Source organism: Condylura cristata, unplaced genomic scaffold (genome assembly GCF_000260355.1).
Source record: "Condylura cristata isolate star-nosed mole 26May11 unplaced genomic scaffold, ConCri1.0 scaffold00008, whole genome shotgun sequence".
In the NCBI taxonomy this organism is placed as follows: Eukaryota; Metazoa; Chordata; class Mammalia; order Eulipotyphla; family Talpidae; genus Condylura; species Condylura cristata.
In genome coordinates, this window is record NW_004567109.1 from 34,058,774 (window position 1) to 34,086,066 (window position 27,293).

A 27,293-nucleotide genomic window follows, 5' to 3' on the forward strand; every position below is an offset into this window, starting at 1 on the left:
ATTTAAAAGCAAAAAGCAAACCAACAACAAAAAAGGGGAAAAATTAGCAAATGGGTAGCAGATAGGAGCAAACAATTTTGAGAGACTATCCAGGAGTGTCTCATAGATATATTTAAAACATGTTCATTGTCAGGCCCTCCTTGGTGGTGCAGGGGTTAAAACACAGCACTAAGAAGCTAAAGCCACTTAAGCATGAGTTTGATCCCTGCCCTGGAGGTGACCCACATAGCACGGCAGACCTCTCCTGTCCCGCCTGCTGCTCCCCTCAGCGTGTGCTTCATCAGTTGGCCTGTTCCCCACTCTGTCTCTGGTGAATCCTCTCACTGACCCTGCACCTCTGGCCTTTACCTCAGTATGTATGCATAAATAACTATATATTTTTTAAATATTCATTGTTATTTCCAATAAAAGTGACTAGGTTAAATCTACAATAAGATACCATCTCACACATGTAAAAATGGGATATATTAAAAAGATCTGACAAATGTTAGAGTGTGCAGAGAATGGGGAATCCTAGTACACTATTGGTAGAAATAGAACTGGTAAAAATATTGTGGAAAGCGATCTGAACTTAGCTTAAAAAACTAAAAATGGAAATACTGTACAACCCAGCAAACTCATTCTTGGGCATATATCCAAGGAATTGGGAACTATCAACACAAAACCCATATGTTCCCAAATGTTCACAGCAGCATTATTTACAATAGCTAGGACATGGAAACAGCTGAAATTGCCAGTGACAGATGATTAGATCAAGAAGATATAATGTATCCTCTCTATAGAATACTATAAGAAAAGATGAAATGCACCAAGTTTCCACAAAATGGAGGAGTTTGAAAGAATTATATGTAGTAAAACAAGCAGAACAAAATAAATATTGGACAGTTACAGAGCAGACAGTACGATAACATAAAATACTCACAATCCAGAAGACAGCAATAAACACCATGAGGATTCTGGAGTTAAGGGGAAGGGATGTGAAGGGAAAGATGAGAGAAATAAAGATGAATAATACTAAATTGAGAGATCTTTTCTATGGCAGGTGCTTTCTTAGGACTTATTTATTTGTTTGTTCATTCATTCATGCATACAGAACTGGGGTACAGACCAGAAATGCAGGGGTGGTAAGAAAATTCACCAGAGGCAGAGAAGGGAGCAGAACAAGTACACTGCTGAGGGGAGCAGCCGGTGGGTCAGAAGAGGTCTGCCACACCATGGGGGTCAGCTACCTAGCTGAGGATTAAACTCCTGCTGTAGTGGCTGCAGATAGATAGCTTCGTAGTGCTGCGCTTTAACCTGTTGTGCCACCAAGGAGGGCCCAATACTTTGTTGTTAAGACATTAAACAAAAGATCATCATTTGCTAGAGTGTCACTATTCCATGTTGATTTCCGAAAGCCAAAGAAAAATGGGCATTTGTAATTAAAGCCATTCTAAAGAAAACTGTATAATCCCATGCTAAGAAATTAAAAAACACACTCTTTCTATATTGTTTGTTTTGTTGTTATTTAACCCAAGACAAGGCATTTCCTTTTGGTGGAAGAAAGGATAGTTTTCCCAGATCTGGAGACTAAACAATTTAGCAGGCATTTCACGCACAGCTCACATAAAGAGGATTTGCATATGAACTTGATTCAACAAGAAACCACATCTGAACGTGTTTTGTGGGAAATATCTCTATGGCAGCTCCTTTTGACCATCTCCTTTTCTTTTCTTCATCCCTGCAGGTAACTGGATTGCAACTGTCTCAGGACCTAGATGATCTTGCCATTCTCTACCTGGCTACAGTGCAAGCCATTGCTGTAAGACTCTTTAATGCCATTTTGAGACTTAGCACTACCAGTAAAGTTTAGACCACATACTCCCCAAAATACATCATATGCTTTTATAGCAGGGATTCTTTAATTAAGTGAGTGTTTGCCAAAATGAGATGCTTGTTTTTCCTGGAAGGAAGTGTTGACAAAGATATTCACCTGCTTTACTAGTAACCTCACACAGCGAAAGCTTTGGAAAGAAGTTAAAATCTTTAAACATCAAACTTGTCCTTTATCTAGTGTGTTTTCTAAGTTCAATTAAATAGAAGCAAGGTGAAGCCATGTATAATTACACTCAGAAGGCAATATGAAGGCTGTTCACAATTATAAAATCATGATACATTTCATGCTGTAAAAGGAATTTGTTATTGGAGGTCTTTAAATATAAGCTTCCTTAGAACATGAGCGTGAATGTTTTAGGTTAAGATTATTAGCTGCTTCAGTGAGAGACTTGGATGGTGAGGGAGGAAAGGGAGAATTTAAATCTAAAGTGTTAGGGATGCCTCAGCTCAATCCAAAGATAAAAACAAAATCCTAGAAGTTCAAACATTATAACCAGTGATCATATTCCCTAGAGATGATCCATGAATGGACTACAAGAGGTTTCTTCTGAATCCTAAAATCATTCATGAAAAGCTGTACATGTACTCATGCTAGAAAACATCTCTCAGTCATGGATTTCAGTCTCAGAGCTAATAGAAACACTCTGACAATGGTCTAGTGAGACTGAGAAGAGAATGGGGACTAACACAAAGGAAAAATCAGTTCACTAAATTCTGATTCAAAATGTGTTTTTCTGAGCCATAGCTACTTAAAGTTTTTGTTTGTTTGTCAATGCTATATGAACATATTTATGTACTGTGTAGTTATTTGGTTTCTCCACGTAACAATTTTCTTAACTCATTGTTTCAAGTAATAGAGCTATGCAGATTTTCCCCAAGATCACTAAGCAGATTTATCACCAACAGAGGTGCTATTTCTTAAGTTCAAATTTGTTCAGGGGTCTGTATAGATAAGAGAGCAGAATTTCACAACTACCAATAGATTATACAGTCTTTGTGTAGCTACATAGAGTATAGAATTAGTCAGCTTGATTAAACAAGCCTTTTAGTTTATGGGCCAGTTTGACTGTATCTTCCTAAAGCAACTGTTTCATTGATTGAATAGCGTGGCCAGTTCAGTGAAATCAATCAGCCTGCTTTATTTATGGGAACTTGGTCTAAAACAGACAATCCTGATATCTGTCAAAATGGATAAAATTAATAGTGAGATGAAAAGGGAGATCAAAAATGTGCAAAAAGAAGAGCCAAACAAAAAGAACAAGCAATATACATCAGTGGTAAATATAATTATTTATGACCCCTTTTTATCATCATGATGATGATAATAGTAAATAATAGAGATGCGGGCTAATATTTTATGAACATTATCTAGCTCAACTTTATGAAGTAATTATCAATATAATCCCCATTGCACATATTAGAAGCCTCAACCTCTTGAGGCTAGCGGGAGAGCTTAGATTCATGCCACTAATAAATGGGAGAGCTATGATTTGACCCCACAAGTTGATAAAGTAAAACTAGATATATGAAGTATTGAGAAACCTTTATTTTCTGATATGAATGATAATTATTTTAGTGGAGGGGTTGACTTGCATTGAATTAAATAATCCTGCAAAATCAAAGCGTTGTGATGCTCATAAAGTCCATGTTAAGAGGAAAACTTGAAGAATGAGGCCAAACAGGTTGCCAAAAGGGCATTAGCACTAATGCCACATCACGAGACTGTTCTTTTTATTGACCCCCTCTCTCTGGGCCAGACCCCAAGCAGTGTCTTGTCCACCTGAATTTAGGGCAGCAACCCTCCAAGTAGGTGGGATTGTCCTCTTTTCACAGACAGGGGGGAAATTGTGTCCTAGAGGCAAGCAACAGTATGTGGCCAACTTGAAATTTGAAACTCTAGTGTCTCACTCCCAAGCTTCTATTCTTCACACTGTACCAGGCTGCATTAATCCTTGATGTATTTGTAAAAGCTTCATGGACAAAATAAGCTTTCAAACATTCCCAAGAATAGTTTTCACTTGACACGTCTTAGAAAACATGGTTAATTTGTCCGGGGTTGTCTCACAGAGATCTCCTTCCTGGTAAGAACACTCAGCAAAAGTCCAGGAATATAATACATACATGAGGTTAAGTTTAATGCAAGGCAAAGGTGGAGGACGGCAGTGCCAGCTACATTTTCCCAAATACCACACACTCGGAAAATCAATCTCGTACTTAATGGGCCCTACGTGTATTAAAAGCTATCATATTTATTCTGTCCATTGTCTTAATGACCTCAATAATAACATGAAGGGAAGGCAATTTAAGGCAGAGATCTTTCAATAAGGCTTTATAGTGGTGTCGAATTGAGAACAGTTCAGTCTGTTTTGCAAAGAATATCTGGTTGGGCTGATCTTATATGCAGCAATTGTGCATTGTAGGGAAGCTTTCTGATAACATAATTTCTTAGGATATTTAAGTTGAAAAATTATTTTTATTTAGGTCTGAATGTTGCCCTGGCACCAATATGTTGTTAATAAAGTTAAAGGACTTCCTTTCTTTAGTAATATTTATAGATAGTAGGAATAGAATGAAATTAGAGAGTGTAAGAGTGTAATGAAGTTAACTTTGTGTGAACCGGTCCATGCAGTAAAAATTCTCTCTTGATCACACTTAATTGAAAGACCTGTCAAACCCCCAGTTTATCCATCTCCTGTTCATCTATAGTTTTCTTTTCTGAACAGACCCTTAAAAAGTACTATTTGCATTTGAAGTCTCTCAATTTGCATTTGGCTCTGTACATTCCCAATGGAATGGCCTAATTTTAATTTAAATTTCTCTGTGAAAACATTTTTTCCAGAAAGGTGAGCACAAAATCATTTTAGCACAAAGCCCTTTAGCAGAGTGAGCAGGCAGTTAAGGAGGGTGGAGCTTTTCAGAGTGGCGTCTGGGACAGGGGGATGGGAATGTCCTGGAACTAACTGCCCTCCAGAGTGGGAAATCCAGCCCACAAAGCCACACAGGGGAGAGACAGGCTGTCACAGCTGCTCTCGAGGGAGCGCCTCTTGTTTGAGCAGTTCCTCCCTTTTCCCAGGCAATGTGCTTTGTATTACTCTCCTCTCAACCCTGCTAATCATGCACGTCCCGGGTCCCTGGTTTTCGAAATATCAATTTTGCATGGTATTTCCATCCACTCTGGGAGGCAGCTACCCTTCCCCCACAGACTGACTGTATGGCCTTAGGCAATTTAGATGACCCTTAATGGGGATAACATTTTGCAGTTTCAGAGTTTGTCATAAGGTTAGAGGTGACATTAAAGTGCATAGCAGAGCTCCTGGCACATAGCTAATTACCAGAACACCTTCCATGTGCTGGAGTTTCTGTCCATTGTGGGACCAGCAACTCTGCAAGGAGGCTATCACTGTATTTCATCAAGTCTAAGACCATGTGTAATTTGGGGCAAATTAACATTTCTGACAACTCTTAGAATTTCCAAATGAATGAAGGATGGTATTATTCCTTTTTTAATTTTTTTTAAAGCTTTACTTATTTATGCATTCAGAACTGGGGTAGAGGCCAGAGGTCCCGGGGGATGAGAGGATTCACCAGACAGAGACAGAGTGGGGAGCAGAACAGGCAGATGGACTGGAATACACTGCTCAGAGGAACAGGGAGTGGGCCAGGAGAGGTCTGCCACACCATGTGGGTCACTCGCTGTCTGTGGATCAAACTGGTGTGGCAATGGCTGCAATAGCTGTCATGGTGCTGAGCTTTAACCTGTTGCACCACCAAGGAGGGCCCCACCTTTTATTATTATTATTATTTTTTAAAGATTTTATTTATTTATTCGTACAGAACTGGGGTACAGGCCAGAGATGCGGAGGGTGAGAGGATTCACCAGGGACAGAGTGGGGAGCAGAACAGGCAGATCAACGAAGTACACTGCTGAGGGGAGCAGCGGGCGGGTCAGGAGAGGTCTGCCACGCCATGTGGATCTCCTCCAGGGCAGGCGGGGATCGAACTCATGCGGAAGTGGCTTTGGCTTCTTAGTGCTGTGCTTTAACCCGCTGCGCCACCAGGGAGGGCCTGTTATTATTTTTTTAATGAGAATTGAAACCTAGAAAGATTACATACAGGTTTGATACAAAAAAATAGGTGAGATGCCTGAATGCCATCCTTGGGTTTTTTTAATTCAATGAAAACCATACTGTAGCTGCTATCTATCCATACCCCTGGATCAGACTAGGATTTTCTGGAACCTTCAGACACCAAATGATCCATGGTGGATGTGAGGGCATCTGTAGGCCTGAAATTATTTATAATACTACTTTGTATGGATTTTTTTTAAGAGGTCAGTAGGTTTTATCATATCCTCAAGAGGGTTCATGACCCTCCAAAGCTTAAAAAAGAACATCTGGGGGTAATCAGCCATATTCAATAAGCAGGATCTGGCCTAATACAAGATGTTTTAATTTTTTTTTTTTAACACACTACATCTGTGGCTATCTTTAGAAGCCCAGGTTTCACCTAATCCATACTCTCACCAGATTGCCTAATGGCTTCACCAAACCCTGAAGAGCTCTGGAGTGGAACTGCTATGCTTTTCCTCCTGAATTGCCCCTGCCCCTCATCATTTCCTCCACAATGATCAGGATTCTGTGTCTCGTGAGCCCCTGTAGCCACTCTGACCCAGGAGCCCCCTAGTACAGATGGCAGATAGCTGTAGACAGCCTTATCAAAGGAGGGCTCCTTGCCCTATATCCCACAGGGGAGGGCAAGAAGCACCCTGACCACTTCTAAAACCCTCTCCTTTGCTTTGCTTAAAATATCGGATACAGGGGGCCCTCCCTGGTGATGCATCGGGTTAAAGTGCAGCACTATGAAGCTGTCTGCCACCACCTCTGCACCATGAGTTAGCTCCCTAGCCAGGGAGGTGATCCACATGGTATGGCAGACCTCTCCTGACCCGCTGATTTCTCAGCTGCTCCCCTCAGCAGTGTACTTCATCAATCTGTCTGTTCTGCAACTCACTCTGTCTCTGATGGATCCTTTCACCCCCCGCCCCACCCCTTTGGCCTGTACCCCAGTTCTTGAATAAATAAATACATCTTTTGTAAAAACCTCCGATACATCATACCCTCATTATAAACTGCCTTCTATTCTGTCTAGAACATTCTCTGATAAACTGTGAACTTGGGTCCTAGCTACGCCATCACGTCTTTACTAAAGGTGTAATGTGGCTCCCAACTTCCCTACAGCCCCAGCCCTGCCTTCTCATTGGTGGTACCACCTGTGGCCTCCAAGATCTTTTCCCTCCTCCTGTCCCCCAACTTTCCCCTTCTGCCTCAGCAACTCATCTTTGTCCACACATGGGACTTTGTCAGCACCCAGGAATGCTTGCTCTCCAAACCCTTCCAGGGCTGTCTCTCACCAGAACATCTTCTACTTTGTGTCACCCCTTTTTCAGACATCACCACATGCCCAGAACCCTAGGATCATGTCACAATTCATCTTTTATTATTTTAAGCCTTACCTCCAATAGATATGATTTATGAATTTTTAGTACTTCAACTTCTAAATAAATTTTGATTTTTAACTACTCAAATATCCCAGTTAAAACTAAAAAAAGATGTACATTAAAATTACCTCCTTGCCCTATGGTAGTATTTTCTTTTCAAGCATTTTTACTGAAAAGACAAGAATGGGTACTTTAGAAAGATTTGAAAACCAGGGAAGGCATGAGCCAAGCAAAACATGAGACTTTTGCATCACCCTAGATCTTCAGAGATCCACTAGGAATGGACTCTGGCTCCATAAGTCACAGTGCTAGAGAAACACCCTCTGATTTCAAGTGATAATGAAGGTCAGCTTAGCCCCTTGCTGTGTGATGACTTAGTAAAATCTTCTTCGGCAGTCAGAACACCCCTCTCCTTGTCTCTGCTATGGAATTTGTTGGTACTTTCCCAAAGACCAGACCTCTTCAGTTCCTATGTAGGGAATGGAAACTGACTTGGGGACCAGTGGTCATTATTTACAGACCATTGTAAATGGTCTCCACTCCTTTTCCAGTTGGGCCACGTGGACACTCATCAAATACTTGATTGAATGAACTGCATTCCTGTTGATTGTACCCATTGTCAGAGTTGTATCACCACCATTGTAAGTAAATGGTAGATAGTCATGAAGATTTTGGAGTTGGGTAGGCTCTGGTTGGAATTCCCTCTCTGCAGCTCAGTGAACATAAGTTCCCCCAGGTCCTGATGTCGTGTGCAGAAAGCTCTTGGTGTGTTGTCTGACACTGATCCACAGTTGGTAAACGCAACCATCCATCCCTGAGCAACTGTGCTGATGCTTTCTCCTGCTTTCCCTCTCAGTTTGGGACCCGCCTCATTGTAGAGGCCATGGAGGCAGCAGGACATTCCATCAGCACTCTCTTCCTGTGTGGTGGCCTCAGCAAGAACCCCCTCTTTGTGCAAATGCACGCGGACATCACTGGTAAGTCTGAGGAGGAGAAGAGACCACTTTAGTCTTGGCAGCAATGGGCATTAAACTAAAGAAATTGGCAGAATCTGGATATGGCTGGGAATAGGGGAAGGTAGATGGTGTGGCACATTATTCTGAATATTGTTAAAAATACATATTTTTTTCTTTAGTTAAATATGAACTCCTCCATGAGGCAATTGATTTCTGTGCAAAAACAACTATTGAATGATGACGAGAAATGAGGAAAGAGAGATCATAAGGGCCAGATCTTACTTCATTCAGCTTTTCTTTAGCAGGCTGGAGTTATCTCTTCTACTTCATACATTGTGGGGTATATTGAAGACTCACAGATGAGTAAGACCTGACCCCTCCCCCAAGGAACTCAAGGTCTTTTGAGGAAGGCAGACAGCAAACACATGCATTAAATAGTATGTGGCAAGAACTGTGAGTGAGAAAAGCACAGAGTACTTTGCTAACACAGTAGGGCACCTATCCCTGGCATGGATCTGTGATTGCCCAGGGCAGGTGGCTGGAGGGAGTGACCAGGAGGCAGTCTTGACAAAGACAGCAGAGCCCAGCTGCTGTGGGAACCATGGGCCTGGCTGTAGATAAGAACTTGAGCATTAAAACTCTGAGATCCTCTGACTTTGTCTCAGCTCCTCAGAATCAGGGGTCATGATATGGGCTGATCGCCCTGTGATCTCAGTAGAGCAGGATCCCAAGGACATAACTCTGGGCCCTTAGGAAAGGACCCCAATGGCAGGAGACTTATTGGTCTGCAGAGACTGTCCTGGGCATTTGTTTCTTTGGAGCTGATGTCCTTGCCTTATGTTCCTTTCTCCCTCAAAGTCTCTGAGGGACTGGTATTCTCTCCTAAGGTCCACACCATAATGAGCAGGTACCAGGGCAGGGCAAGAGGAGAGAATCAGAGGGGGTTAAATTCTGCTGACCACCCCAAATCCAGCCTGATAGGAGCCTACCCGACACTGACCTCCATTCATAGCAATCTCTTGCTGTCCCCATTCCCTGGAATCCCCACCGCTAATAGGTGAGTGGGTCAATGCCCCTTCCCCGACTTGGTTCACAGTAGTTCCCTCCCCACTCCAGGCAATGCAGATTCTCACAGATGGGAGCATTACCAGATGAGGGGCATCATTGACCCCTGCACTTTGTGAGCATCAGTTAAATAGGTTACTTTAGACTGACACACAAGCCAGGGGATAGTATTAAAAAATCACACGGTGTCGGGGCACCATGAAGATATTAAATTTAGAAATTCCGGCCACTAACCAAGTTTCTGAATGTGTCACTGTGAAGCAGTCTATATGCATGTAACCCTCACACACCACCAGCTGGCAGTGACTGGTGCATACAGGAAACTGGTGAGTGGGGAGGTGAATTCAACTGACTGTCCAGAGTCAAACAGCCAGGAAGGTCAGAGTCAGGCTTGTAACCCAGTTGTGTCCAGGCACGACATCCCCTACTGTGCTGCCCATCAGATTTCCTAACTTTCCTGCCTACTTTGTAACTAACCAGTTGGTGCTCATCTCCCTCCCCAGGGGCATCCCAAACTTCCAGAAGTGAGATATTCTGAGGCAGAAAGAAGAAAGATGTCAAAAGGAACCAAGACCACCTTGTACTTTTCCCTGAGGAAAAACCATAGCTAGATTTTGTCAACCTGATCAGATAATATTCAGACTTCAAATCTGATCTGTGAGGGACTTTGCAATTTCCAGCCGTCCAGTAGCTTCAGAGGCTTCCTACCTGGGTGCAGAAGGGGAGATAAAATCAACCGAGGCTAACATGTCACCCGAAGAATGGGAAAAAGGGCCTCAGTGAAAAGCAGCCCCGTGACCTTGGGGCCCTGCCTGGGCTCTGCAGTTCTGACCTTTGGGAGAGTGAGTCCTTTTCCAGGCCTCACACCCTAGAGCTGACTCAGAAGCAGAGGGTGCAAGTGGCTTCTCAGAAAGTTCTGCTTTGGGAACTGTTCTCCTTCTTCAGGCTGCTGAATGAAAAGGCTGTTAATCGTTATATGAATTCCGATTGAAACTGGACCCTTTGTCTTTGACTATGGACCAGTTACAGTTCCAGACAAAGGGACCTTTTCTTTGGCCTGGAATTCCTCTGCTTTGGGAAGTCTGTGACTGACAAGTGATGGCAAAGTGCATCTGCCTTTAAATGCTTTGGGTTCTGCTAAACTCATTAATGCATCAGATAAAATAGTTCACATTCCAGCAGAGCTGCCTTCTTCCTCTCCCTCACCCAGCACTCAGAAAAAAGAACACATTTGCATCTGTGCCTGTAAAAGACACGTATATAAGCAGTGGGCTTTAGGTAGGGGCTCAGGCCCCTTAAACATAGTAATTACTCTACTTTTCTTACAAGATTTAGAGAGAGTCATAGATCTGGTATATAATTCTGAGGAATATATGTGAAAAACACCAGGGATTTAGAAGATACATTAACAATAGCGTGGATTTTGGAAAGAATGAGAGGCTAGCTCTGTGATCTTGAACAAATTCCTTTACCTCTCTGAGCTTCTTCTGAAAGACAGAAACAGTATTATTTCCTTCCTATATAGATTATGCTGAGGATAAAACACCTGGAATGTTTGAGCACTGAGCTCTGTGTCTGCCTCAAAGTAGTTGTTCAATAAATGTTAGTTTAGGGCCCTCCCTGGTGGCACAGTGGGTTAAAGCACAGCACTAAGAAGCTAAAGCCAATTCAGCATGAGTTCGATCCCTACCCCAGAGGTGACCCACATGGCACGGCAGATCTCTCCTGTCTCTCCCGCTGCTCCCCTCAGCAGTGTACTTCGTCAATTTGCCTGTTCTGCTTCCCACTCTGTCTCTGATGAATCCTCTCACAACCCTGCACCTTTGGCCTGTACCCCAGGTCTGTATGCACAAATAAGTAAATCTTTAAAAAAAATAAATGTTAGTTTACTTCTTGCCTTGAGACAGTCAGCCAACAAAATGGAGGTGCCTTTGGGGAAAAAAAAAAAAAGCCGTTGATTATTTTGTTAAGCAAATCCTTTCCATTTGGGGAGCAGCTTGCTCCCTGCAAGCAGGGGGAGCAGGACTTTGCCAACTTGGGGAATGTCCTCTCCCTGAAGAGGAGCCTCCTGTTCCCTGGGCATTTAGTTACCTGCGGTTTCAAGAGATGCCTGGTGTATACAGACTAATTACAGGTTTCCCCCACTGACCTGGGACTAAATGTTCCTCCTTTTGAATTTTGTTTTTCAGTTCTGGCAATTTCAGTAGGGGTTTCCTCTTCCTTTCTCATCCATGGCTGAAGTCATTTGTCTCCACATTTATTCACTCACAAGCTCGCTCTAAGCTGGGGTTGGGAAGGCAAAGCAGAAGAATGCCTGCTGTGAGCTGGGTGTTGCAAACAGGAAATGTAAGCTCAGGGTGCTCACCCACATCCAGAGAGTACAGGAGACCCGGGACAGAGGTGTCAGTACAAGTCAGGTCCAGACAGGGGAGCGATGACACACTTGAATGAGTCCCTGGAGAACAGTCTAGTAAATGGTGTACTTACAGAGGTGTGAGCAGGGTGTGGGCCGTCAGGCAGCAACAGGGGTTACTCACGGTCATCACCACCCTGTGCCAGGGCCAAGGAGACCAGGGATGCGGTCCACACATGCCAGTCCCCGTGGACCTAGAGCAGATGGGAAGAGTTGAGATAGGCTTGGCCTGAGGGGCAAAAGGCAGCATCCACTATTAGGGATGAGGAAGACTGCAGAGATCATGTATATTTGAAGAATCGTGACATTTAATACTAATTTAGTGCATTCTTGAAGCCAAGCTTAATTTTAAGTGCCTTACTTATGAAAGCATTTTAATCCTTGCAGTGACCTCATGAGGTAGGTGAACTTGTAATCTTGTTTTACATATGGGAAAAGCAAGGCACAGAGAGGTGAGGTGACTTGCCTAATGGCATACAGCTATGTTGGCAGGGAAGCCAGAACTCCCGTGCCGGCATCTGGTTCCAGCACCTTTGGGTGCAGTTGAGAGTGGTGAAGGACTCGCCAGCCTCACACAGGTCTCCACTTCTCAAGGAAAGGAGCCTCCTTGTTGACAACAGCTGATGGGGTATGAGGAGGGGATAGGACATGAGCAGGGTGTATAGCATTTGGAGGTGCTGTCTTCTAAACATCACCAAGTTGAGGGGTCACACTGCCATCTGTGCACTGCCTTGGTTCTACTGAGGCAAGCAATGCTTTCCCCTGCTTCGGCCAGCTCAGTCTTTCAGAGGCCTCACATCTGTCCTTTCCCTTTGGGTGGGTGATAGGCACCTGCCCAGTCCCTTCCTCACAGCTCTTTCTTATCTGGGTGAAGTGCATCCAGGGGGCTCCCCTCACTACGCATTCATCCTCACAGTGGCAGGCACCATAGGCCGGAAGAGGTGCTAAGACCCTATGTGTTCTCATTAGCCGCACAGCAAACTGTGATACGTCTGATTTCCGTGTTCTTCAGGAGGCTGAGGCTAGAGTTTTAGTGTCTTGTTGAAGAACACAGAGCCTATGGGACTAAGAAACAGACGTAGGCCTGAATCTTTCCCAGCGACTCCACCATGCCTGGCACCTTGTCAGTAGTCAGGGGCGGCTGCTCACCTGCAGCGTGGGGCCTGGTACTGCCAAGCTTCTCGGGTATGTGTAGAAACCCTGTTCCTGCTGCCTGTGCCTGGGATACTGGGGTAGCTCAACCCTCTCCAAAGCAGGTGGGTGAGTGACACCGTGGCAGTGCAGAGAAGGCCATCAGGGACGCCTTCCCAGAAAAGGAGAGAGAAATCCAGGCTTCAGAAAACATCTCTAACATCTTGAGAAAGATTTTATAGACTAGCCACAAAGCTTACCTCTGTGGAGTTTGCTGCCATCTCCTGATTAGCAAATATATTTGTGTTTACATTATACAGTTTTTTTTGTTTGTTTTAATTATACACACACACATAAACCCTAGAATTTTAAAGTAGCCCTGCTAACCTTAAACACACCGCAAGACCTAACCTCGGGAGTTGGCCTGTGGAACACTCCTCCCTGTCTGGATGGCCCTGCTCCGCCTTTAAGTGCCTTCTTAACCCCCACCTCCCTGTATAACACCTCCCTCTACACCCCAGAAATGATTTCTTTCATCATAGGTGTGCTGGATACCAGCTCCCATCCCAGGGATACAGCCACAGACAAAGTCCCACCCTCTTGAAGTTTATGTTGTAACAGAGAGATGGAGGAACGCACAAGCCAGCCATGGAGAGTCAGACAACAATGGGAAACAGACAGGGCTGTTATTTTAAATCAGGTGGTCGCGGGAAGACTTGTATACCAAGACTTGAAGGAGAGAAAGGGAGGCACCTTGTGGATGTCTGGGAGAAAGTGACCCAGACAGAGGGAACGGCCCAGGCAAGGGCTCTAAAGTAGACTCAAGAAAGTGCATGGGGCCAGCACAATATGGAAGGGAAGCAGGAGCCCCCAGGGAAGAAGCGATCTCCATCATGAAGGGCCTTAGGAGGGCTTTGGCCTTGGGAGGGCTTTGGCTTGGATCTACAGCCATAGATGCCTTTGGAGGGTCTCATCATGCCCTCTTACTAGTTCCCTTTTCTTAGCACACCTCAGAGAGCCAGCCCTGTGTGGCCTTTATCTCTTTCTCATGTGTGTCCCTTTGGAGCCGTGAATAGTAGCAGAGAGTCAGATTCTTCTCTATATTGCCTGGCTTAACAGTCCAACCACAATTTGTTGAACTGAACCCAGTGCCAGGTAGCAGCTAGCAGAAGCCTGGGAATCCTGGGCTGGTAGCTCTCATGAGTTGATGCGTGAGGTTTTGACTTTCCTGGAGCTCTGGGTTTCACCAGCAGGAACACGCACTGAACTCCTTTAGAGCTAAGCTGTCTTAACTGGAACCTGCATGGGGTGGGGAGGAGTTGCCCGCTGGTGCCTTCAAATCAAGTGGTTGCTGTGGTTATTTGCTGGCTCCCCACACACTGCCCAGCCTGCTCCCTAACGAGGTGTGGCCTTGTCCTGTGTAGGCATGCCTGTGGTCCTGTCTCAAGAGGTGGAGTCTGTTCTCCTGGGTGCTGCTATTCTGGGTGCCTGTGCCTCGGGCGATTTCTCTTCTATACAGGTATGTAAGGACCAAGGGGCAAACCATGCCCTTCCCCTGTCTGGGACTGTCCTTCCTCTTGACAACAGCTCCCATCTTGCAAAACACACATACGATGTAATTAAGAAATGATAGGTTCCAGCCAGGGAAAACACAAACACTTCCAGCTGTAGACGTATTTATTGCAGTTTTCATTTCAGTTGCCTGTGTTAGCACTGGTTGTTTTCTTTTTCTTTTAATTTGATTTTTTCTCTTTAACACAGCTCTAAAATTATTCTTTATATTTCCCGTGACCATTTTTTTCTTTGAGCAAGTGAAATAGAGAATTTTCAAAACTTAACTTCTTTTTTGTAAATTGAACACCTTGGAAAGTCTCTGACGACAAGAGACACAAATAAAAATGTTAGCACAAAAGGAATTACAAGGGAAAACAGATAACACAGGAAGATGGAAACAACTCGGTGGTGATGCTTGAACACACAGTTTGGCTCTGAGCTTCCTGGCAGCCAAGACAAAGAGAACATATGATAAGTTGCATAATTCTTACTTTCAAAAAGAGGAAATACTCTTGTCGGAGACAAAGCTTTTCCTGCCACCAAATTGCAAAACATATTTCTCACCTAAGTTTTATGGAGAGACTTTGTGCGATAAGACACCAGTAATAACAACAGTTACCAAAAAGGAAAAGAAGCTATACAGGTCCTGCCTGAGAGCATGGCTCTGGGATCACACTGAGTCCTATAATAGCTATGCGTTCCCATTTTATAACTGAGGAACCTGGAGCATAAAGAAATTTAAGTGGTAACAGCTAAGAAGTCCTAGAAACAAGAAGTCTCCCAAACTCTTAACTGAGAGTTCAAGAAATGCTTGTTCAGTTGGGAGCCAAAGACCTTCTATAACTGGCCCACGTTCTCAAGATCAGAAGCAGCCCAAACAGACAAAGTCACCCCTTTAATTTGGATACTCTCCCTACCTCTGGAGAGATGGTATCATGATTATATGAAGAAACCTAAACACAGAGAGATTTTAACTAATTTTCCCAAGGGACAGAAGCAAATGGAAACTAAGGTCTCTCTGAATCTATATCTTAGGCTAATTTTCATTCTTTCTCTAGTTGATTTGATTTTTTTTTTTCCTTTGGCATTGTAAATATCTGAAAGCATTATGTGTTGAAAAGAGATGTTGTTGATCACCAATCAAGAGATAGTCTACAGGCCAAGCAGAGAGTAGCGTGATGAGATCTGCTGCCATGACTTAGAGTAATTCGTTACTATCGTAATCAAACTGGAGTTGCCAGCTCTCAAAAGATTCCATGCTGTCTGTGGAATGCATCTCGTACATCTTCACCGCATGAGATTTTTCCATTTATCTTCAGGAACAGAATCTAAGATATGTCAGACTGAATATTGGAATTGGAACTTTACATAACAATTGCAAGGCTCACAACATCTTAAAAACAAGTTAATGTCTCCTATTCAGCAGAAGAAAATATGTGTCTGTTTAGGAGACATTATACAATCTAATCACATACCTGAGTTAAAAATCTGTGGTTGTAATCTCTGTGACTTGCTAATTATATATTCTCAGACAATACCATCTGACCTTTGCAGTGCTTGTTTTATTTCCTTTAAAAAAAAATGTATACATAAGAATTAGCATTCACTTGGGATTGTTGAGATAAAGAGCCTTTGATAGCTCTGAAGATCTCCATGAGCCTGGGTGTAATTATTAACCATTGCTGTTTTGATTATGTTTAGAACTGCTTTGGAAATATAAATGCACATAAACTCAATTTTATTGACCCCTCTCCAAAGAAGAGGTGCCAACCAGGCCTGGGGATCAGCTCAGGATTCTGACAAATTGAAATCCAATAGAGTTGCTTCCTTCCTGTGAATTAAGTTTATTAGCCTGAACTTCACAAATCCTAGTTATGTCTGTAGGTGCCTGCCACTCCTTTCTTTATAGAAACTGACCAATTCTTTCCTGCAAGTCAGTGACTCCCACAGGCTAGTTGTCTTGTCGTTTTGTAGACTACACATCTGGGGTTTAGGTGGAGGATTTTACTTTTCTGGATGCAGACTTTGGTAGACCCGGCAGAGTCACCCCCAGATGGCGAAGCAATGGCTAGGAGTCCAGAGGACCTTGTCTGCAGACCTAAGCAAGAGTCCTCTGTGTCTGGAGCTAAGAACTTCCCAGTTTCGTAGGCTCATGATTGGATGATATAAGCCAAAGATGGAGCCCTTACACCTTCCATTAGTGATGCCAGTAGATCAGAGGACTTAAAGTTGTGGGTTTTACATTCAGCTATTGCAAACTTTTATATATTTCAATTCTGGTGGACTAGTGGATGGAATTTTCCAGTAGGGTAATGGGAGACATCAGTAAGTACAAGATCCATTGCTTTTCCAAATTCTAAAGGTTGCTGACAACTCCTGGCTTCTGCCTCTTATTCTTTTATCTACTTATTCTCACCCTACAGTCTCTTTCTTCCTCTCTTCTCTGCCCCCTTTTAATGCCTCCCCTTCCTTTAACATCTAAAGTCTTTCTACTATTACCTTTTCCAAATTCTAGGGATTTATTTTCTTTAAAAGTGTAACTCCCTTAAAATGATTTGCTAAATTCATTTTGATCTCTTGCCACTGTCTCTTTTTGTTGAAATTTGCCTTAGAGTCTTACCCTGCCGATTTTTTTTTTGTGGAGGGGGTGTCAATATAAACAGCAATGTTAACTGTAAGGCTTGTTTTGTATTCCAAGAGGAGTATAGATAGAATATAGCCATCCATTAAAGAATAGAACACATTAAGGAATAGAATGACTAGTAATATCTTAATGAATTATCCGTCTCCAGAAACGGTAGTCTTCTTTTAGTAATTTACAAAACTGCGTGTACACTAGTCAGCGTGACAAATATACTGTCAGCATCATCTTTATATCTGCAGCTTAATGAGAAGGTGTGAAACCACAGAGAACCACTTTCATGGTCAAAGTCTAGCTATTGAGTGAGTGAGGGGGAGGGGACACCAGGAAGGGAGTCTTTGAGCCTCCTTTTATTCTTAGGAGTGTGGGATCCTGGCAGTCTGGACCTCTGTGACCTTTCTGTTTGGCCACACCCCCATTCCCAGAGAGTCACCGGTGCTCCTTGGCCTTCCCCACACTCCCAAGTAATCCTCTCTAATTCTGAATATCCTGGAAAGCAAAGTAATTATAATTAGAAGTTGGTAGCATCCCATAGCACTTCCGTAGGCCCGTGACCCTGAAAACTGAACAAACTGAGTTTAGGAAAATACCAACATGCTTCCACTTCTAAGGACTGAGAGTAGGAAGATTCAAAAAAATGCAAAGCCCACATAAAACAGAGCATTTTTAGATTACTGTAATAGTTCAATCAAATGACAAAGAGGCATAAATATAAAATGGCTTTTCCACTCTCCACTTCCTTCAGGCTCCCTGAGGCTGTCATTAGCTTTCTGTAATTTTTTAATCTTAAAAGACAGCACTTTATTCCAGGAATTTCTACACAAAACAAGCTTTAATGTTAGCATTGCCATTTATCTTGACACCCTTCTTCTCAAAAAAACAACAGCAGGGGAAGAATCTAAAGCAGATTTCAATAAAAAGAGACAGTGGCAAGAGATCAAAATGCATTTAGCAAATCATTTTAAGGGAGTACTGGTGTAAAGAAATAAGCCTCAGAATGAACCAATTAATCAAATGCTTTCTTCCTCCCATGGTGTGAGGAGGGTTTCCCTCCCACCCCGGTGCCCCGTGAGGCACTGACGGGACATCAACACCCCCTGTCACGCCCCAGACAGACGCCTGCGTCTTACAGACCAATACATGTAAGTGGCCAGTTGAGGGCTGTTACTACTCACCCTGTCTGTGATGTGTGCCCACAAGATAAACTCTCCACGCTGACCGCAGTGGTCACCCCTTGAGGTCAGTCTCTGCAAACAACCTCATTGCTTAGCTGAAGCATCTCCTTCTATTCTTCTTCACAAAATTGACATCATTTAGCATGAGCTATATTCATTCCTCATTGTGTGTTTCAAAGCCTGTGATTTTATATATGATATGTTTACATTCTGATTTATTTGGTGAGAGTCAGCTTTCTGTGATTTTTAATTCTATTTAGCTTTCTGTCACCATAAATACCAATTTTACATTTTACAAAGTAAAGCTGATCATCATGACTTTAGTTTCTGGCGGTTTGGAAAGACTGAAATACAATGGCTATTCAGAAATATGAAGCCATCAAATTTCCTAGTGCATTTAATTATATTTTTGCTTTTTTTTTGAAATTCAATTAATCATTCATGCGCATTGGAAGAGAAATAAAATTCAGCTGAACAGAAAGAAAAAGATGAAAACATTTATCTTACTACCCTAAAACTGCAAATATTTAAAATTCTGATTTTTATCATTTTTGCCTTTTTGTATATTACAAAAATGTGTTACAAAATGTACAAAAAATGTGTCATTCGATGCATATAGTTTTGTGTCCCAATCAAAATGTATGCAAATGTCCTTATCATTTTTGTAGGCTGCATTATTTTCTGTACCATAGAAATGTATGATGCCTTATTTTACCAGTCCCCTGGTTTTAATTATCTAAGTTGTCTCTGTCATTTTGGGATAACAACAACTAATATCTCTGTTACTAAATTTTTGCACCCACCCTAAATAATTTCCATTAAATAAGTTATGGGTGTATTATTGGTTAGCCAAAAAATTTGCCCTACTTTTAGGATTTTGAGACAGATTAACACTGTATACTCTCACCAATAGTGCATGAAAATTCAAGGCTCAGATTTCCTATGTACACGAAGTCATTTGTTGTGGATTTCAGCTCCATTTAGCTTTCATCCTCAGTCCTCTTATAATCCTGTTCATTTCCCATATGGTCCTGATATTACCCACTTTTTTTTAGTAGCCTTTTGCCCTTTTCTGCTTTCAGCATGTGTTTCTGGAGACATGAGACTCTGGTTTCTAGTTAAATAGATTCTGATTTCTGATTGCATTTTGAGTGCCCTGCCCCATATGTCAATACCTTGTAGATAGTGAACAAAAAAACCTGGACGGGCAATTAATAGTTTAAAGAAAGATTAAATTAAGATACAACAGCCCAAACATTCATTGTATTTGTTGTCATGCATGGTTAATTATACATCCTTAACTTTTCTAGAATTGCTCTTTTAACAACAAAAACGATAACAACCAATTCAGGTTGAACAATTTTAAATCTCCTGTTCCAATCCAACTGGCCCCTTGGATATAAAAATCAAATATTAGCTCACATTTAAAATTCTACGTTAGGAAATTATTTCAGCATGTGATAAATAACTTTTGACTCTCCTGTTCTTTACAAGGTGATCCAGGGAAAGGATCTGTTATTTTTCTGTGAGTTCCTGTCCCTGAGTGTTGAAAGAATCCTTGAATGCATTAACAGTCCCCACAGTGCTGATGAAGCATGGAAACGTCACATAACTTTGCTTGATACAAAGTCCATGCTCTTTTTCTTTTTTATAGATTTTTATTTATTTATGCATACAGAACTGGGGTGCATACCAGAGGTGTAGGGGTGAGAGGACTCACCAGAGACAGAGTCGGGAGCAGAACAGGTAAATTGAGAAGTACACTGCTGAGGGGAGCAATGGGTGAGACAGGAGAGGTCTGCTGCGCCATGTGGGTCACCCCCCTGCTACAGTGCTACAGTGGCTGTAATAGCTTCATAGTGTTGTGCTTTAACCCATTGCCCCATCAGGGAGGGTCCCCATGCTCACTTTATTACACCAAATCACATCCATTATAATTTCCAATATGGCAACTCAACTACCCTTTACTAGCTTAGTGAAAATATCAGAGTGGCATACCTGTCATCCCTGCTTGGTTGAACATCACCTAAAGAAGTAAAAATATGAAGGGCGCCACTTTTAGTTTGGACATTTTCTAATGTTTTTACTTTTAAAAGATCCCATATCATTGCTCACCAGTTGTTTTACTTTACTGGCTTTTTTTTTTTTTCCTTTTAATGTACCCTAGTTAAGGGAATGCTTTTTTTTTTTTTTTTTAATTTCCCCTATTTAAGGGAATGTTTTTTTTAGGGAATGCTTTTTTTTTTTTTTTTAAGATTTATTTGTGCATACAGAACTGGGGGACAGGCCAGAGGTGCAGGGGCAGTGAGAGGATTCACCAGGAACAGTAGAGAGAAGAACAGGCAGATTGATAAAGTACACTGCTGAGGGGATCAGCAGGCGAGACAGTAGAGGTCTGCCGAGCCATGTGGATCACCTCTGGGGTGGGCGGGGTTCGAACTCATGCTGAAGTGGCTTTAGCTTCTTGGTGCTGTGCTTCAACCCCACTGCACCACCAGGGAGATTCCACTTTATCGGCTTTTAAGAACAAGGTTCTCATTTACTTTTTGCTGAGGTAGATATTAAAATAGCACTTTAATTTAGAGCTTTAACTAAGACATTTTTCATACTATTACTATTAATACAAAGATTTAGGCTAACAAACATTTATTCCAAATATCTACCTCATCATATAATTTTTTCTCAGGAATTTGAGAATTCAGCTTTTATAAAAGTAAACAATGGTCAAATGTTTACTGAGTCCTTTAGATACTTTAAAGGCTTTCAGGGCTGTTTTTTAATATGAAGTTTACATCTTTGACTTACTTTTTTTCGACATTTCATATTGGTACAAATATAAAGCTTTATAGATATAAAATCATTCTACAAACAAATGCTTACAACTCCTAGTCCCCTACTCTGGTGACTATTTACACCTTTACTTTTCATAATAAACTCCTTTGTAGGAGTTCACTGGAAATGAATGGGTTCGATTTTTTTTTCCAGTTTTGCCCTAGGACAATTCGTGAATAACATATCCATGCTATAAAAGCTTAATACTCTATGCAGTAAATTAAATTGTGGAAGCAAATAAGAGAATAGGAAAGACAAGAGCTTAGTTAAGTCAGGAATTTTCTATAATGGGGGAAGTTCCTGACAAATGGCTTTGCATAAACACATACACATGTACACATATATACCATATGCCATTGAACAAAATTTGATTCAGAGTCATGGAATGTACAAAGGTCTTTTTGAAGTCTGTGGGAGAATTTAGGTTGTAGCGTTGAGACAAATAGTGAAGACTTATGCAGAAGAAAAATATCATTATAATAGTTGCTTGCTGAAGGTAGTTGATATTCTAGTCAACCCTTAGAAAGTATCATGGGCTCAGAAATTTGAATGACATGTCTTTAATCATATGCTTCTCAAAGAAATTTGAGCATATAATATTGTATTAAGAGTTGTGAAAAAGTAAAGGAGGAAAGGTAAGGAAATGTGCTCCACTGTTATCATAATACAATTTACCAATGAGGAAATAGAGTAAAAGAGGCTAAGTGGCTTACTAAAGCCAATAGCTAGAAAGGGATGGAGCCAGGACCCGACGCCACTCAAGTCCAGGACTGAAACACTCAGTCACAAATAGAAATGGACCCTGCTGAGGCTGAGTGTGAGGGCCATTATTTACAAAGTCAGTACCAGAGATAGATGACTAGACTTCTGCTGTGCATGAAAATGTCACTGTGTTAGTCAAGGCCCCCACAGGAAGCAGCCTCAAATTAGGTAAACTTTAGCAAGCTTAGCAGAGAGATTGTTTATAAGATAGTGGACCAGCACATACAGCAATCACAGGAAGATGCAGTATCCTGGATTGTGTGACAGTTGAACCTGAGAGATGAGGGAGAAGAGAACCCCAAAAATCAGAGGGCTGTGTAGAGACTACTGAATCAGGTGATTTTCCAGTGACCCTGTTAGGAAACAGCTGGAATATTAATCCTTCTTGCCCCCTTTCTCTGATCTATTGCCAGGCTTCCCATTGGCTGGATTCAAAGTCAAAGTGCAAGGAAACTTGCTGATGTCGTTGTTAAAGTGAGTCTGCCTAGGCCCAGAAAAGGGGTGAGAGGTCTTGAGGAACACGTGAAGGTGGCCAATATAGTCACGCAGGCTGGGCTGCTTGAGGCAGTCAGTAGACCCAGAATTAGTCTGTACATTGTTTGTTACAGATTTACATCGGGATAGGGAAACTGAATCAGAACGTAAATCAATTGTGAGAGTCTGTTCATAGCAAGATAGCCTCAAGAAAGCAGCATCTCTGTGGTGGTTGTTGTAGGACAAGGGTCCTAGGAGTTGCAGCACTTTAAGTAGTGCTGATCCAGACTCCACAGCTCACAGAGGGTGACAGGAACACTACAGTCTGCAAAAGAGACTCCCTACTTCTGCTTTTACTTGTCTGCCTCTTGCTTCTGCTAAAGTCAAAAAATGGTTCATTTCTGTATCTCTGAGCAGGGCTCTAGGCTAAAGTTCTTGAATGACAGTTAATTCTTGCCTAGATTTTCACTTTACAGACTGGAAACAGGCTCAGAGCATTAAGTAATGGAGGTACAGTCGAACAGCTAGCAAGTAGCGGAGCCTGTAGTCAAGCCTGGGTTTGACTCCAATGAATGTGTGCTTTCTAGACTAGACTTCTTCAGCACCCTGCTTAAAATGACATTAACATCCAGGAAACAACAGAGCGAGGAGGAGATTGCCTTGCTCGATGACTCACGGCTGTGATTCTCTCTTGTTGGTAACAAGAGAGACATGGTTTCTGGGAGTAGACATACCCCAACCTCTGAAAAATCAGCATGATTAATGAGTCCCATGTTACTCTTCTTTATGAGCCCTTCCCCAACCCAGCTAGCCAGATCAAAAGATGAAGGCAGTCTGTTTCTAAGAGACTCTTGTCTGTTTCCATCTCTGTTTAAACCCAGGAGGTCTGGAAGAACATGGGGAGAAAGAATTCATGAGATGGATACATTTCCTACGAAATGTTATTAATTGGCTGGGAAAAACAAGAGCAGGAAATAAATTAGCTGCTGCTTACTAAGTAAAGGCATCTTTCCCCCTTATCTCATTAAAAATTAAAAGCACTCTTGGTTTAAGTAGGACAAATTAGTAATTAAGTGCTATATAATCAACTTGTGTAAACATAATATTGAAGGGGAGGCCAAATTAATCACTCTATTGGCTTGTTTTTGCCCCCATTAATGCACCTTTTACTTGGGTCCTTCCTGTAATGTCAGGATACATTTTCTGCTCTCCTCTGTTGCTGGCCATAGGGGGCTGTGGGCTGTGGTAGCTGGACCGACAGATGACAGTGGACTGGGTAAGGGAAAAGCGAGTGTATCAGCCTTGGTACAAAGAGGTGATGAGATACCCTGCTTCATTCCTTAAGTCAGGGTTCATCTGCAGGAGGCTGCCAGGTGACAGGGACAGTCTTGGAGGGTAGCAAGACTAGGAAGAGGCAGACACATCTCAGTAGCCACCAAGATCCCAGCTAGTGGGAGGGAGGTGGACACCGACAGATACAATTACAAAAATGTCAATATTACGTGTAACAGCAGAGACCAGTTTGATTTGACTCAGGTTCAAATCACAGCTTTCCCACTTACCTTGGATAAGTATTTCTTGTGCCTCAGAGCCTCATCTGTAAAAGATAGCAATCATACTTGCATCATACAAGTATGATGCAGGATCATACATGATCCTGTCTCTGCTTTCAGAGAAGTTACTCCACTGCAAAAAATTCCACTCACAACTCACAACTCTTGTTGTAAGGTGTAAATTACTAGTATGTGTACAGGGAAATAGTGTTTACTTAATGCTGGCCATTTTTTGTTGAAACTACAATTGCTATACAGTGGGATAATGGAACACCAAGGAGAGGGTTATCTTCCACTGTTTTGAGGACAGAGAAAGCCCTTCCAAGGAGGCAGCCTTTGAAAGGGGCTTTGGAGGATTAGCTCCTGATGGAATAGGAACTCAGGAGGGAGGGGGAGGGGGAGTGGAATTTTTTGCAGTGGAGTAACTTCTCTGAAAGCAGAGACAGGATCATGTGCCTCAATCCCACACAAATCTCTCTCAATTTCAGCTCAAGTCACTAAGTATTAGTAATAACTACTGAAGCCTCAGTCATGTTTTATTCAACTGCCTGCCAAGCATGATGGGGGGGGGGGGTGTAACAAGGTAAGCCATTTGGATCCATTGGCATCAAGATGAGAGTAAACCAGACAAGGCAGAAGAGAGAGGGAAGCCCTCTAAGTCACCTCACTACAATCCAGGGTGAAAGCACTCCCCTCCTTCACTCCCTCCCTATATGTTTGCACCTGACCAGGTAAGGTACAGTATTTCTTCAGGCCTCAGCTTCATATTAACTGACCTCCCCACCCCCCCAGGTGAGTCAGTTCAAAGAGTCTGTGAATGAAAGCACACTTAGCACAATACCTGGGACATAGCACTGTTCCTATTCCCTGTATTTATTTAGTCTTTACAACAAATCAGTGAGTAGGTGTGTCCTCCACCTATGAAACAGGAAATTGAGGCATCAGGTTACTGATAAGATGATCTTAGGTCACATACATGGCTAGCGGTAGAGGGGAGGCTTCAAACTCAGCTGACCTGGATCCAGGCCTGCCCTCTGCATGTCCCCTGCAGCCCAGTGCATCAGAGTATGTCTAGAGCAAGATTTATACAGTATGTGCTAGAAATGAAGCAGACCCACTTCTGTCCAGGCCCCTTACTTACTGGTAAGAAAGAAGTTCTTCTTTCTCTTGCTTTAGGGAATGATAGGATGGAGGCTAATAGCTTTGGTAACCCTCAAACAGGTGGGACAAGTGGCCAGGCCAGAGCAACACACCAGGAGGGACCAGCCCTGGGATGTGGTGGAAATGCAGCTATTTGCACTGATCTTAGTTTTGCTTTAGGAAGAAAAAAATTGTTTATTATTTACACACTACTTCCATAAAAGATTTGAGGATGTGTATAAGAGAAGATGAAACAGAATAAAAGAAAGCAAACGAAAACTCACAGGTTAGCACCTACGCAGAAAGAGGAGACTACATCAGGCTTGAGACTAGAAGTTTCCAAATTCATATGCTTGCAGGTGCCAGGAGTCCATATAATCTTGGGAAGATACAAGCAAAGAAAAAGATGATTTCATTGTATATCAGGTTGGAGAGTAATATACTCTGCCTAAGGACATTAAAAATCAAATTGTTTACACCCTGGATCAGTGAGTGCCAAACCAAACAGGTTTATGGGACAGATTTTGCCTTATGGGTCTCGGACCTATGCATAAGGGGATTACTTTGAGCTTCCAGGCAGCCAAGACAAAACTGGAAAGTTTGTCAAGTCATACAGTGTTTACAGTTCCAAGTATACAGCTCTCCAAAGGAGACCTTGGCCCCCTGTCAGATTCAAAAGTTGCCCCTTTTTAAACACTAACTTAAAGCTCTTCATAGAAATTTCACCTTGTGAAAGGTCCACAGCAGGAGACTGAAACCTTGAGTTCAGGTCCAGGACCCTCTCACCCTGGCATAAACTCTCTGGGGTTGCAGGGAGGGGTTGCTTGCCCCAGGGGTATTTGAGAATTCCCAGTATGTCTCTCCATCTCTCTTCCCTGATATTCTTTCCCTCCACTAACTCTACAAACAAAGCTGCTGTGTCACTGACCTAGGACTGTCTTAGTGCTAAGGGTTTTTTTTTTTTTTTTACCAGCCTGGCATCAGGAAAGTGCTAGAATGAAGTGCCCATCAATCAAGAAGGGCAACAGATGTGGAAGCATATCAGATGTCAGTAAACAGCAAGCCTCCAGAGGCCTCTGGACTTGGCATCCTCTCAGCAGAAATACCCGGTTGCCTTCAAGAGGGAACACCATGGACTTTTATAAGCTGCATTAAGCGATGTATTTTTTATTAATCTCCACTTTTTCTTAAGGGCAGACTTAATGCTCACAGACTGTTCTAGGCTTTCAGCCCTGGAAGTGTAGGTCGTCAAAATATCTTCCCAGTAATCATGACAGGTTTCACGTTCAGCTTGTCTAGTACCCTCCCTTTTACTGTTAACAGTATGATTCATGCTATAAATAATAAATAGGACCACAGTTAAGAGCACAGATGCTGATTTCAGAGAAACCTGGGTTCCAATCCTGAGTCCAGTTCTATAAACTAGGTTGAAGTGGACCCCTTCACCTCTCAAAGCTGGTTGTTAGAAAAATATAATTATTAAGAGCCCATGCCTCAAAGATGGTTGTTGTGAGACTGAGATAATATATAAAAAGTAGCACCATTAATGGAATTTATAAACTTTCAGTGAGAATGACATAAAAAGATAGTAATATTGTGCTGCTACCTATTTCAATTAAGTGACAGCAAACCACACACTGTACTCTCTCTATATAATTGAAAGGTGTTGGCTCAGCCTGTTTGCTTACAGACCAATCACATGTTCACCTCTCCCCTGCCTTGCTGCGTGTTGTTTCCCAGTGTCCCTGGCGACTGGCCTCTGGGCAATGTCAGCCAGTGGGAGATACTGGTAGAGGCTGGCATGCAGGGAGAGGGGAGAAATCGGACCATTTCTCCCTTCACTAGGGCGACAGCTGCGTCTCCTGCGTGACTCCAGCACCCAGCCACCCAGTCAGGTCCCAGGCCTGAGCACTCTGCAGCTCCCAGGCTTCCGCTCCAGCCAGACATCACCAGGTCCTGGCTCTGGTCACCAATGCCTCTCCCCACCCCTTGATCCTGAAGAGAGGTGGCACTTCTACTGTTATGATCTCTGAGTTGTTTCTGCATCACCTGTTGGATTCTTGCTTTTTCCTGTCACCTTTGAAATCCATTTTTTCTTCTCAATTATTTTTGTTGAAAGAGCTAGAGTGATTTTGATTCTCCTGTCTGGACCCTGATTGGACTAGTTGTTTTTAATTTTTAAAATCCACATTGGATTGAGTGAGGCCAGCAGAAGAAAGGGTGAA

At 42.5% G+C, this 27,293-nt stretch overlaps 1 protein-coding gene across 11 annotated transcripts in view; it reads left to right on the forward strand.

Annotated features, from left to right (window-relative positions):
- The window catches only part of FGGY (FGGY carbohydrate kinase domain containing), a 364,051-nt gene that overhangs the window by 269,235 nt on the left and 67,523 nt on the right, over nucleotides 1-27,293 (forward strand). For 4 of the 11 annotated variants that reach the window (XM_004679054.2, XM_012722675.1, XM_012722671.1 and 1 more), the window contains 3 exons: nucleotides 1,727-1,801; nucleotides 8,229-8,349; nucleotides 14,362-14,456. In XM_004679054.2, coding sequence (XP_004679111.2) covers nucleotides 1,727-1,801; nucleotides 8,229-8,349; nucleotides 14,362-14,456 — 291 coding nt within the window. Of the gene's footprint in view, nucleotides 1-1,726; nucleotides 1,802-8,228; nucleotides 8,350-14,361; nucleotides 14,457-26,041; nucleotides 27,150-27,293 lie in introns of those variants that run through there. The other 7 variants (XM_012722679.1, XM_012722680.1, XM_012722674.1 and 4 more) reach the window with 6 other exon arrangements.